The sequence below is a fragment of the Chroicocephalus ridibundus genome, chromosome 1, assembly GCF_963924245.1.
Source record: "Chroicocephalus ridibundus chromosome 1, bChrRid1.1, whole genome shotgun sequence".
NCBI lineage: Eukaryota > Metazoa > Chordata > Aves > Charadriiformes > Laridae > Chroicocephalus > Chroicocephalus ridibundus.
The window spans coordinates 11,698,024-11,712,114 of NC_086284.1; the positions used below are offsets into that span (position 1 = coordinate 11,698,024).

At 44.2% G+C, this 14,091-nt stretch overlaps 1 protein-coding gene across 2 annotated transcripts in view; it reads right to left on the reverse strand.

The window, feature by feature from the left end:
• The window catches only part of NUP98 (nucleoporin 98 and 96 precursor), a 37,936-nt gene extending 24,166 nt beyond the window's left edge, over positions 1-13,770 (reverse strand). Inside the window, exons 1-12 of one of the 2 annotated variants that reach the window (XM_063328395.1) lie at positions 13,643-13,770; positions 9,995-10,101; positions 9,096-9,197; positions 8,735-8,914; positions 7,863-8,002; positions 6,686-6,793; positions 5,836-6,019; positions 4,387-4,547; positions 3,466-3,603; positions 2,786-2,873; positions 1,004-1,096; positions 438-578 (exon numbers count right to left, since the gene is read on the reverse strand). In XM_063328395.1, the coding sequence (XP_063184465.1) occupies positions 438-578; positions 1,004-1,096; positions 2,786-2,873; positions 3,466-3,603; positions 4,387-4,547; positions 5,836-6,019; positions 6,686-6,793; positions 7,863-8,002; positions 8,735-8,914; positions 9,096-9,197; positions 9,995-10,067 (1,408 nt within the window). In that variant the 5' untranslated portion in view covers positions 10,068-10,101; positions 13,643-13,770. Of the gene's footprint in view, positions 1-437; positions 579-1,003; positions 1,097-2,734; positions 2,874-3,465; positions 3,604-4,386; positions 4,548-5,835; positions 6,020-6,685; positions 6,794-7,862; positions 8,003-8,734; positions 8,915-9,095; positions 9,198-9,994; positions 10,102-13,642 lie in introns of both variants that reach the window. The other variant, XM_063328385.1, reaches the window with a different exon arrangement.
• Between the last annotated feature and the right edge of the window lie 321 nt (positions 13,771-14,091).

Consider the following 14,091-nt stretch of genomic DNA (forward strand, 5'->3'; position numbering starts at 1 on the left):
GTCTGAATCAAGAGACCATTATTTCACCAATGGCATAGCATACTCGCTAGTAAAGTCCCTCTAGCTATCCTTTCCTGTCTGGAATTACTGAAGAAGCTAACACTACATTTCCTTTTTTTTTTTTGGTAAGCATCTAACGTTGCTGCCCCAAATTCAATGATGGCAAATATCTCAGTAATCTTGAAGACAAAGCTTTAAAATAGCTGCAATTATTAGTAATGTTAAACAACTCTGAATTACTTAAAATATACATATATATAATTAGCACCAAAAAAAAAAATGTTATTAACATGGTTTCCACTGCTACTGAGACCAGAAGTGGCCTCAAACAGAAGCTCAAACACCTCCAAAGCATGTGGGTGGCTGTGCTCCTCTGTTTAGGCATATCTGAAACAAGGGAGGAAGCAGCAATTAAACCTGGGTTCAAGTACACTCACCTACAGCAGGCTGTGGAGCTCCAAAGCCCAGAGTAGCTGTTGATGTATTGAATCCTGGTGCTCCAAATGCTCCCGTTCCTAGTGTTCCACCAAGTTTAGGCTGGGTGTTTCCAAATAAAGATGTCTGTCCTGCCCCGAGAGCTGTGGCATGAGAGATGACTGTCGTTTACTACAAGACGGTGACAAGCTTACAAGCCAATTTATCCCACAACAAAGAATTGATTCTTCATTAAACTGCAAGAAACACTCAACACGTCCATGAATGCTACAGACACTCAAGACTCACGCAATCAGACCAGAGGCTTCCAACACAGAGGACGCTCTGGGTTTTCTGAGCCATTAACTACCACTGTCAGCAATGCTGCCTACAATTTCTAAGATGTTACTTAGCACCGTGTCAGCAAGCTCTGCTTGGTTCTGATTTGAGACTGAGACTCACGGCTTCAAGCTAAAGCATCTACAGCCTTTACTACATTAGAGTTAGCAAGTGATACCAAGGCTATATCATCACTGAAGTTTGAGGACTATGCTTAGGCTCACACGAAATAAGCTGGTGAACTGCTTACCCGTTCCAAACCCTGTTCCAAGTCCAGTTCCCAGAGTCCCAGTTGCTGGCTTATTTCCAAACAAACTATTTCCAGCAGTGTTGGCACCAAAACCTTCAGAAACAGAAGCAGTAGTTGATTAATCTAGCGCTATTAGAGATGAAAAATAAATAAGCATGACCAGCTCAAAGGCAGCACTGCCACAGTTGGTTAAAAACATATTTGAGATATGAACACAATACTGAAAACATCAGTACAGAAAAATACTGTTTTGCCTTCTTAAGCATTTCAATTTGTTACAAACTGTGAAGTTTTACTGAAAGCCAGAACAGATATCATGATGCTGTATCTGGCAACAGAATAAAATCTATCAAGTTTCTTCAACTGCTGGAAGGAACAAATCCCATTTTATACTGTTTATACCACACACGCTTCTCTGATTCTCACCAACAAAACAGGTTAACAACTCAGGTTCATACAAGCACCCAGTTCAAAGACATATCTTTAATTGTAAGTAAGTACAACGCAAATCTAACACTAGACAGATTAGTTCTGAAACTGAAGACTGTGAGACCAACCTACGGTTGGTTAGGATGCAAAGACAGCGTTAAACTAGGAAATTGCAGTCATGAACCAACATCACACACCTTAGAACCAAACTCCATTTATCCTATAAACTGTACCGCTGCAAGTAATGAACACAAATTAAATCACACACCACAGCCAGTATTGTGCACCACCAAACACTGTCAACACACTAACTAACGTGGCTACGAAGATCTCACAGACCAGTAGAACAAGGGATTTGGAAGCAACTTTCACAGATATTGTGACAACAGTTTGCCCAAGGCTGACCAGCACAATGAAACCGTGCTTGCTGAGGTGCTGCCCTGGCACTCTATGAGCTTGACAAGTTCCTCCCTCCGTCTTATTCTGGCAGGCTGGTATGGCAGGCTAAGTGCATTTTAGCCTTTCTTGCCAATACAATAAAAAAAAAAAAAAACAAAACACCAAAACACAAATAAAAGATGTCAGAATCTAAACCCAACTCCTACTCACTTTGAGGAATACAGTTTTATTGCTCTCAAGAGTCAAGAAAAACAAAACCAAAACGGCTTTAACACAAGTCCCATGAAGGAAGACTGCAATTCACTTGAACTATTCACATTTCTCCTGCTTGACCACACGCTCGTTTGACAGCAATTCTCTAACATCTGCATCAGAGGCCAACACTAACACAAGACCCAGTTGTTCAGGACTTCGATCCTTCACACCATGGAAGACAACAGCAGCTACCAGTTAAACTGGAACCAACTGTTTCATTTTACCCTCACTCCAGTGCAAGATCTCCTTATCCTGCTGTCGAGCTACAATACTGCTGGTTTTACCCCATTTCCTTCAGCACTCCTTTGCAACCACAGCATATCTACAGCCATTTAAGAAACCTCTATGGGGTATGAGTTCTTTGATTTCAAGAGTTTTCAATTAACACAGGTTCCACCTTCTCTGAAGCCCACAGTTAAGTTAAAGTACCGCTCCTCAATATCTACCTTCTGGAGTAAGGGAGCAGCACAAGAGGAAAGGTGTAAAACAGCAGCCAAGGGGCTTCCCTGCAGCAACATGCATCGGAAGCATGGCTTACCTGAGAATTTTAACATTCACAATCATTTAGCATGCGATACTCAGCAGCCAGGTGTGTGGTATATGCAGTGTAATTTTAAGTGATCGAAATCCCACTTGTTTTATATGTACCAAAATTGGAAGTGTTTGTATTGGTTCCTAAAGTCAGGGTTGGTTTGTTACCAAAGAGCCCGCCGCCAGTGGTTGTACCAAACGAGGGAGCACTGGTCGTGGTGGTTCCAAATCCAGCAGGCTTGTTACCAAACAGGGTCTGAAAAGAAGAAAACATCAATTTGGAAACCTGACAGACGGATATTAAAAGAATTACATTAGTGTTTCACTGTAGGCAAGAAAGCAGAACTAAAGCCAGGCACAACTTAGATCACACAACCCAGACTCCCAACAGCGGTGCGTTATTTGCAAGCCACATGCACTAGTACACGGCAAGCACCTTCTGCAAACATGTAGTCTCACTCCATTGAAGCCAAAATGACCGAATATCAAGAAGTAAGTTCATCTGCAGTTAAGTCATCACCACAATTTAAACACCTGTATTTCTGACACTACGCTGAGGCATCCCTAGCAATACATAGGCAGCGAGATGTTCAGTCTCTTGTTGTCTTTTATCGCTCAAGACATTACTTGCTAAAAAAAGTTATTTCTGCAACATTAGTTCTACCACACATACTTATACTAAATCCTTTACATAAAACCACACTACTTTTGTGTCTTAGGCATTTTAACTTTTAAGATAATGCTACTTCCATGGAGGTCAACACCCAGGAACAGGTCTCTAAGCCATTTGGGTTTATTCCCCCCCACTTTTTTTTTTTTAAATTTTTATTATTAAGGTACAGACATACCGAACCGCCAACACCAAATCCTGTGTTAGCTTGTCCAAAAAGACCAGTTCCGGTTCCAAATCCAGTACCAGCATTTGTATTGGCAGCTGTTCCAAAAAGGCCTCCGGGCTGCGAGGGCTGGGTTACCCCAAAGAGACCCTACGAACAGGAACTCGGTTAAGGTAACGCTGCAACGCTTTCCCACTTTTAGCACTGACGGTAACAGAACTAACGCACAAAGTCAGTTAATAAAATCATACCCCTTTTGCTGGGGGAAGAAGATGGGTGAAAAGTATTTCAGAAGCTTTAGTCATTCTCCCAGAAATTAGTTACAAAAAGGAAATATAAAAAAAAGTATCAAAGAATTTATGCTTCAAGCTTAAAAGGATATTGGAATCTCCTCATCACTTTGAGTGAGGGAGATGGAAAAGAAACATTTCCCCAGTGTCTTCTGGGAGAACTCACAACACATTCAGGAAGAATATAGTACATTTGGAGCCAAAACCCCTAGTTACACAACAAGTTACAGCTCCGGAGCATCCTTCTATCATAAGAGCCCACGAATGCTGATCATTAGTCACCAGAAAGTACAGAATTGTTAATGAATTCCCACAGAATGTTAATAATGGCATTATATGATCTGTGTGAACATGATTGAAACACTTGAATTGACAGAGAGCAGACTGCTTAAAGAAGGGAACTGGAAAAGTTATTTGTTAAAAGCTGTATTGCTGTCCAATTATCATGAATGGAAAATTCGGACTGGCAAGAAGTTGCTAGCTCAGACAGCAGCGTTCAAAGCTTTGCATCTCAGTTTCATGAAGCTGTACTACAATCTGAGAAAGATCTAAATCACTGACTCACAGCTATATTGTAGCTAAATCATTATATCATGGCTATACCACCACTTACAGCTATAAGGGTTCAAACAATTCAGCTCACCATTGTGCTGGTGTTCGGCTGCCCTAGAGTATTGGTATTCCCAAAAAAGCCAGTGTTCTGCGTCGTTGTGGCTTGACCAAATGGTTTATTAAACAGACTGGTAGTTTGAGATTGCTGACCAAAAAGCCCCCCTGTTGTGCCTGTTCCAAAGCCAGTCGTACCTACAATATATAAACAAGTTGGTTAAAAACCCCTCAAGTATTTATCCAAACCCACTACATTTCCACACTCAGCGCATTCAAACAGGGGAAAAAGGTGCTTCAATTCGATGCAACAGGAAAACGCCCAGCGTCATCAATACAGTACTGTATCTGCGGTCAGAGGGAAGCGGTTCGTGTTAGATATTTCATCGGGTTCTTCTTGTCCCGCAGTCACTGAGAGCGCAACACCCAGGAACTACCAGCACTTTTACCTCACAGGCACATCTGACCAGAAAGACACCAGCTTTGACACGGGCAGTTTGTTCTCCACCATACAAAGAAAACTGTACCGTGAGTGCCCAGGAAGAGCTCACCGGGCCAGCCACAGGCAGCCAGCGCTCTGCACACCGCTTCTGTTCTATAACCCACACAACTACAGAAACTTCTACCCAAACTTCAAACACCTCCTCCCTTTTTCTCCCCAAAGGAAAAGGACAGAGACAATTCTAACCCAAGACAGCACAGCCTTTCTTACAGCAGATCATTGTTTCTGTTGCTACAGACCATAGGATTTTGATCTTCTGTTTACAATCTAATTCCACAAATACAAATACCCACTTACTCTAGGTTTGCAGCAGAAGCTACTAAAAATAGAGTTTGTTTGAACTTTTCAGCACTATTTGTTTTACATCAAGTTCAAAAAGGCCATTAACTGGTTGACAGAACTGAACTGCAACTACCAGGCATGCAAACACTTAAATAAACCAGTTACTTCATACCTGGCTTTTACTTTTTGACCAAGTATGACAAAATGAAGAGCACAACATAGAACAAGTCCACACCCCAACCCTGACCCACTGTGGGGAAAAGCTCCTGGCAAAGTCTAGTTAGGCTGCTATAAATTAACTTGTCCATTTTCAGGGAATTCATGTTCACTCATTAGCAGAAGAATCTTGACTTCATCATTAACGAACTGACATCATCACCCTACTGATTGTTAGCAATACCCTGCTGGATTTACTTCAAATTGTTTTACTGGCCCATGTGAACAAGCTGACTTGCCAGATGCTCTAATGAACTGTTCTACAGCAAAATTCCAGGGATGCAGAGTAAGTTCGCAATCCTCAAAGAGTAAATAAATAGAGATTTCTAGGGCAAAGAACCTGATTATTCAATTTTGGTAATTCAACTAGTAAAATTCTGAGCTCACATCAGTGTTTCCTCATTTTTTTCATTACAGAATTTAAATAGCTTCACAGAATATTTGCATATCCTGTCACAGGAATGACAGAGGACAGGCAGTACTTACTGGTTCCAAAAGCAGTTTTATTCTGTCCGTATGAAAAGCCAGTGTTAGTAGTAGAAGAGCCAAACAGTCCTGTGGCTGTACTTGACGTAGCCGTTGAAGACCCAAACAAGCCTGCTGCTGCTCCTGCTCCCACAGGATTCGAGGGCCCTTTCCTATTTGCCTGGTAGTCTTCTAAACGGAGCTCCTAGTAAAGGAAAGAAAATACAGTTCTCTTTACATGTTACTTTTACACCAGCTATGGTTAGAACATTGTCATTAGCATGCTTACACAGCATTCAAACCCACTACAGGACGAAGATACTAAGAAAAGCTATAACACCTACATTTTTAAAAGAGGACACCATAAATAGGACATAAACTCAGATGTACCTCTGCAGTTTGTATTTGGGCTTCAGTTTCACTTCCCAGAGCTTTTTCAGATCTTTCGAGTAGGAGACTTGTTTTGAAGTATCAAACAAGTCAACTTGAACAGAAAGGCTTCAGGGTCAAACCCTTGGGAACACTAGTTTATATTAAACAACCTTGAGTTTTGTCTGAGATTCTGCCATTATCTCAGCAGTGTAGGACTGCTCCCAACAGGATCTCTCCCCCTTCTGGTATACGGTGAGATGGAATTTCATCTCTTCAGAAATTGCAGTGTTAAGCATTTAAAAACACATACAATTCTTACAGCGATACATTAAGTGTTTTACTCGATGATACCTCTCTTCTGTGAGTGATGCAGATATTGAAGGTTGGACCCATATTAATGAGCATAGAAGATACTTATTACAGTCAAAAAACCCTCTACTAAACCGACGCTAACGAACAGCCAAACTAGATGAGCATGTCTGAACACTCATCGACTGACCTCGAGAGATTTGCTTTCATATTCTTTCATAGCTGTGATACATTGGTGCTTGGTATTGATGTTAGTGCTGACTCCAGATTTTACCATAGTATCTGTACCGGTTGGTGGCTGCAAGAGAAGAGGTTAAGACATCAAGTTTTAAATCCAGACAGAATTCTGTTAATACCGTTAGTACTCTCCCGGCAGATGCTGTTAAAACCTAAACCTAGCACAGGACCTGAAGCAGCATGTTATATGTTATCTGAACAGCTGTGGCCTCACCCACTGGTAAGGCACACCCAGTAGCAATCAATAGTGGAATTTACCCTGGTAACACTCAAAACAACCAAGTGCAATTCATTTTTCAGTTTCACTTTAAAAGTAATTTACCTAAACTTGTGATACAAACCCTCTAGCTGTGCATGGATTTCACTATCCCCTGTTTTTTTTAATGGTACTATGAAAGTAGACATCAACGGCACTCAGTTTACCCAAGTTATCCTCACAGCTCTGTCTAGGTCCCAAAAAAACAGTCTCAGCCTGTTAAATCAGCTCAGTCTAGAAATTAAGAGGGCTGAGATTTGCAGAAACAAGTATTAGGGAAAACTAATGCCTCTTTCCAGCAGATATCAGTTACCCTAGTTCCACGATGGCTCCCTTTCCGAGCTACCTGCCATTTTCAACTGCCACAGAACCTTCAAGACGCTATTCAACCCTTTCTTAAAGGGAACTCACCAAGACAACCCGGAGATCAGTCTTCACATTTGAGTTTACATTTCTAAAGCCACGCTGACTTATAAAAGAATTGTTTACTTTGACCCATTCCAAGATGTCTAACTCTTATTGCCGTTAGCATTTACTGTTGATCACCTTGAATTCTGTGGCACTTCCCACCTTCCTGAGAAGGCTCCTTTCTAAGAGCAAGCCTAGACAGGGCATTACTCCATGGTGTTTGAGAAGTTTGTCAAATTCAGACTAAAAAACCAGTCTAGTTCTTTGGAGTTATTTACACATCTTATTTCCACTGCTACCGTTCTACAAAAGGGGATGTTTTCAAACCATTTCAGAACACTGCATACTTTGCATACTCATTAACTCTTCATTTTGAAATTTCAGCTCAAGGACTAAGACAGTAACTGCAAAATTTAATGCTTCCCCCAGTAAACAGGCTTGATAAAGAAAGAAAACCAGAACTTACATTAAATTTAATAGTTGTGCCAGTTGGAGCGGCAGTAAAACTAGTTGGGCCAAAAAGAGAGCCAGAGGTACTTCCAAAAGGATTGGAAGTAGTGTTAGTGGTTCCAAAGAGACCTCCACTGCTGGTACTAGTTCCAAAGTCTTAAAAAAGAAGAAGAAAAAAAAATCAGCACTAGAACAAACCTTAATTTTAAAACTTAAACCCAAATATCTTATTCAAATTCCAGAATAGTTTGGAAATGGAAGAAACTATTAGGAAAAAAAAAAAAAATTACAGCAAAGCTGGAAAGCAATAGTCCGCTAACGCAATATTCTGCTAATGCGAAATTCTGCTGTAGGAGACTGCCCCTAACTCACCACCCCGGGCAACACTGGAACCACAGCAGCCAGTTTCACTCTACTGACCATGATAAGAAAGTTATGTGCGTAAAAGGAATCAAGTGAGTTTCATTTCTCTTCTCAGAAGGGGTTCCAAGCAGTTGCTTCTGCTTCAGGGAATTACAGTAGCGTTTAAGATGCATTTCAAGCATTCTAGTGCCAGACACAAAACCAACCATAGCTGCTCTACGATGGCAGGAAAAAAAAAAAAGACGCTAAAATCAAGCAGCGCCAAAAGATATTTAAAAATAGAAAATGCCAGTCAACCACCTTTTTCAACTCATTTTAAAACTCACAGCTAGAGTCACAGCTACAGATTTTGTAGCATGTCAGGCTCACGCTTGGCTACTGCAGACCCCAATAATGTCACTATAAACCATTGAAGCCCCACAGGAACACTTGTGCCAGATCCACATGTACACCCAGTGTTCTGTGCTCCTCAAGCAAAGAAAATAAGCAGATATAAAATAAGAGAGATGCAGCAGTTTTACTCACTTCCAAACCCAGCTGGCTTATTCTGCGCAAAGGCATTATTCTGGGATGAGAAGAGGCCCCCACCAGTGCTGGTAGTTCCAAACAGGCTATTTGATGTCCCAGTCGAGGTTCCAAACCCAAAGCCAGTGCTTGTGGAGGAGGTGGCTGGCTGATTAAACGTAGTCGAACCAAACAATCCTCCTGAAGACAGAAACAGGCTATTAATCATTTGCAATCATCAAGCACTTGGGGTTTTGGGGGGATTTTTGTCATTGTTGGTTTTGTTGTTTTCCTTTTCTCCCCCTCCCCCAACACTTTGTTTATTTTAAAAAACACCCTTCTTTCAGGACTGCATTCCACCACAACCGTAACACAGCAATACCTGGTTTTGTCTGCGTACTCCCAAAGAGGCCTCCAGTATTATTGTTTGACCCAAAGGCTGATGTTCCAAACGCTCCTCCACTTGTAGTACCAAAGCCGGCATCTGAAAATCAGCGTTATTATCAGAAACCCTATTCTAAATACGCTTACTAGAAACTAAACGCTGTCACTGCCTTTTTAACTTTCCAAAAGAAGTTTGTGCATGACTATCTATACATGGGTGTCTGGGATATGTGAAGTGGCATTATTAATACTCTCACAGAGCTCTTGAAGCAAAAGGCTACAATATTTGAGTCAGACACTTCTACCGAATGTAAAGACCCTCCTCTGCAAGGCCTCCACCGCTTTTTATAGTACCTGGAAGTTGCTCTTCTCATACCTTGGTTTGGGAGTAATATAAACATTACTGTGTTTCCTTCCTAAGAAATAGAGTGTGTACACCAGTTTATAGCCTGCTTAAATGGCTAAAAACTCACTCTCTGTGGCATTTACAACGTTTATCTCCAGAAGACACTCCTCAAATTACATGCTTTTTCCTTCCAAGTCTTCCCAACATATTCTAGTCCTGATTGAAAGAATCCTCCCCTACCCCATCCGCCAGCAACATGGCCTTCATCTAAGCATTTGAGTTTCCACCCCTTTTGAAAAAAGGAAGTTTTAACAACTGTATGTGGAATTCTGGTATCTACCCAAACTAAAAGCTTGGTTAGTGGAGAAACCTAAGGGTCCCAAATCCGAGTCACAAGCCTGGCTCCCATCCCTGCAGAGTGACCAGGACAGCCCAGCAGCACCCCAGTTCCATCACACACAAAGAACCACTCCCTCCGCCTGATCCTCCAGCTGCACTTCCAGGAAAAAACACCTTCAGTACTGAAAAGTCAGTTTACACGTATTACTTACTTTGTCCAAAAGTTGAAGTTGTCCCAAAGCCAGTGCTGCCTCCAAACGGAGTTCCAAAGGATTTGTTAAACATTTTCAAGATGTATCAGGCTTTTTCCCCCCTAAACCTGGAAAGAAGAATTCAGCTTTTATATAAAGCTTATCTTGAGAACTCAATTTCTCATCTTCCTCACTGTTGATGTAAGGAATCTAATTTGAGTACTTGACAAAGCGCATGACAGCATGTTTAAGTCACACTAAGCAATTTAAAACAGTCAAAATCCCAAAAAGTACACGAACACTAATACTTCCGTGACATCGTAAGCAAGCAGTCTTCCACCCTTAATCATGGCTAGATTTTCTGTACATCTTACAGACTGAAAAAACTAATAAATGAAACTACTGCCCTGACCCATGTGTTCTCAAACCCCTCTAGAGTATCTAACACTAACAGCACTTCTCACAGCTGTTTTACTACATTTGATCCACATCAAGCAACACAAACTCGTTTTTGCTCAGCCTTATCAACACCTGAAAGTCCACCCTACCGAATGCTGCTCTAGGAACACATGCAGGGACCTGCACTGTGCCATGGCTGTTTCTGCCACGCTCCCAGGATTTTCCACAACTGATTTTCCATTAAATCTTATTTGCCAACTACCTCAAATAAGATACAAAGCGGAAATGCACTGCACAAGAATTATAGCAATACACCTCCCATCTGCTTCCCATTTATTGCTCACGGGGCTGCACCAGGGTTTTCTTAACTTTCTAAGAGTTGTTGGTTTTAAATCATTGTTCAGTGAAGTTTTACCCCATTTAGGCAGGGGCCCAATTTACCTTTACAACACTCCCAGATGCATTTAGTAATGCAGCCTCACTCCAATCTCTTCTCCAAGTGCAAACACATTGTAGCTTTTTCCAACAAACTCAACCAAGCTAAAATAAAATCACATTAGATCCTTAGCCATACTCCAGCCAGAGAAGCGTGCAGTCTTCTTCTGTATTGGGGCTGACAGGTGTTAGCTCCCCCATCGAAAATGCCAATATTATCCAGAAAAAAAATTCACCGTTGGCAGTATTAGCTAAGCTGCAGCAGTGCAGAACTAACAAGTTTAGAAAACTTAAGACATGGCCCATATGAAGAATATTTACAAAGCACTACTTACTATCACAGTAGGATAAGACTGTTTTATATAATGACACACTAACTTTTAGCATTTCGGCATTTTTAAACTTTGTTTATGTTTTTCAGGAGGCTCAGCATCCAGGATAGCAATAAACTCCTATCAAGCATTCTCCATTTGGTCGCCAACAATTTCAGTTAAACTCAAAACCCACACCTTCACCTCTGCCCTGGTTTGACAGCTTCCCTGTAGCTCCCAAATTCCAACCCTTTTATTATCCTCCTAACCAAAAGGAAGCACGCACCCCACAGCACTCAGGGTACTGCCCAGCACTTCAGGGTGAAGTCACTAAATCTATCTGCCCATCCATGAAACAAGAAGGGTTTGTTTTCCCAAAAACTCATACCACCTTCTGGGAATAGACAAATCTAGATTTTTCAGCAGCCACAGCTACCCACCACACCTCTGCAGCCATCCCAGCACTACTAAAACAGCGAAGAGCAAATCAGTATCCAACACCGACATTAAAGAGTAACTGAACAGATGTTTCGGGTAATCTTCAACTATTCAAACCAGCAGCATGTCACAATTTTGTGGTGTTAAGAGTCTTCCCACTCACACATGCAAGTCCTTACGGACCTCCTTACACACATTGAGAGTTACTTTAAATAAAATGATTCTGGTATAAGAAAGAAAAAGCTGAACTGACAAACTATCAGAACACCCTAAGCCTAGAGCTGCCTCCTGGCAGAAAGCACTGCCAGCCACCCAACAGGCTCCTCCTGTGTGGTGCAGGGTAATGCCGCATCCCACAACACATCCCCCTCCCAATCCCTCTCCCCGCAAGGGCCTGCTCCCAAACCCCCGTGCCCCCTCCAACTCCTCCACAAGCACCTTGCCTTTGCAGTGATGCCGCTGCTTTTTGTTTTCCAGCAGAACCTGGCCTTAAATAGCATGACAAACCACAGAGCCAACTCCTGCTCACTTCCTCAAAAACCAACCTTTGTTGATTTCGTGCCACAGCACAACTGTATGTGGCCTCCAAGAACATCCATCACCCACACCCACCGCCCAACACTCCATAATTTGTTCTCCCTTACGCTACATCACTTACCAGGATGTCTTAAAAAAGTCCTCTCTTTTTGTTCTTTTAACATTTGTAAGACAGATTTTACCCTGACACCCAATGCGAGTGCACTCCTTGAACACTACGCAGCCACTTCATCTCCATTCTCTATTTCTATGGGCTGTTTTCACTCATCTTGCTTTGCCCCTAAGCAAGTCTCACTGAAGGCCAGATACAATGGGGCCACGCAGTTTTCATTTGTTGATCGATCTTGTTACTCTCAACCTTATTTGCAACTCATAAAACCCCTCTTCCTTCACTGTTCCCCTTATTTATGCCACTACTTTTTCAATGCCAGCACACTCAGAATTGTTAAACGCCAAATTCTATTTCAGAAAAATTAGGAAGCACAATTTTCTAAAACACAAACAAGTTATTGAAAGATCTCACCCTCCCGCAAGGTTTAAGCTTCATTTTCCTTGACACCCCCCCTTACCCACTGACCCTCAGCAGCTCAGGTTCAGCCAAAGCAGAACTCAGGCGTTACGTGGTCACCAGTGCTGTGGATGCATCAGAGCCCCTTTAATCCAGGCCACTAGTGGGGGGACGCCGCACACAGACAACAGGCTCACGACTGCACGCGTCAAGCATTGTGTTAATCAAACGTGCTGTCCCATGAAAACACACTCAAGAGCCCCTGACTACAAAACACCAGCAGCAACCAATTATTAATTTTGCTCCAGTTCTTAAATATAAGTTAGGGTTTTTCTATACAACAGTGCTCTCCCACTTGCCAGACACCATCCCCGCTGAGGGGGAGCCACCCCCTCTCTCCTGAAGGGCTCTAATTACAGTTTTACAGTAACATCACACAAACCTCCAGCCACATCCAAAGAAACGCAATTAATCTATTAACATAACTTTAAATAACTCTCCCGACAGCAGGCTAGCGCTAGCATCCCCAGACGCCTCCCGCAGCCGAGACAGACCCACCGTTATCCCGGATCCCGCCCAACAACACGTCGCCGTCCCCAGGTAACACCACACCATTCCCGTGTGTCCCCCCCCGCCACCGTACCCCCACACAGGCCCCCGGCGTTACCGGCTCTCCCGCCGCCATCAGCCCAGTCCGGAGCCCCAGCAAACACCCCCGCACCTCCGCCACAACCCGGGACGGGAAACCGAAACAGCCCCAAAACACGGGCCGGGGGGTGGGGAGGAACCAGCTCCCCACGCCCCCTCCAGGACCGCCACAGAACAGGTGAGGCGGACCGGGCCGCGGCAACACCCCTTCCGCGCCTCTCAGAGCGGGCCGCCCGCCCCCTCCCCCCCCCCACCGGCCACACGGCGCCAGGCCGGCCCGGTGCGGCGCTACGGAACAAAGGCCCCGAAGGCGGCCCACCAGTCACCCTGGCGGGCAAGGAGAGACAGAGAGAGAGAAGGAGAAAGGGGAGCCCCGCCGCCCCCCGCACTCACCAGGCCCCGGGCCGGGCCGGGCCGGGACTCGCCGCGCCGAAGCCGCCGCCTCACAGGGGGAGGGAAGCTGCGTCACAGGCCGCTCCGCGCGCCTCCCAGCCGCCCGCGCGCGCCGCCGCCGCCCGCCCCCATTGGCTAGCCCCGCCCCCGCGTGCCCACCGCCCATTGGCTGCCGCCCTTTGAAAGCGAGGCAACTTCCCCCCCTCCGCCCCCCCCTTCGGGGGAACGGAGGGCGCTTCTCGCTGATTGGGTGAAGCGGCGGATTGCGTCCACCGCGCCTTGAGTGCCGATTGGCCTGACGCGAGGGAGGGGGCGGAGCCAACGCTGCGGAAGGGTCCAGAACACCGCACCTCAGCCCCGCCCGACATCCGGGGCGTTGAGGGCGGGATTTCTCCCCCCCGGCCCAATCCGAGAGCGCTGGGGCGCGGTGCGTCCTGCAACGCAAGAGG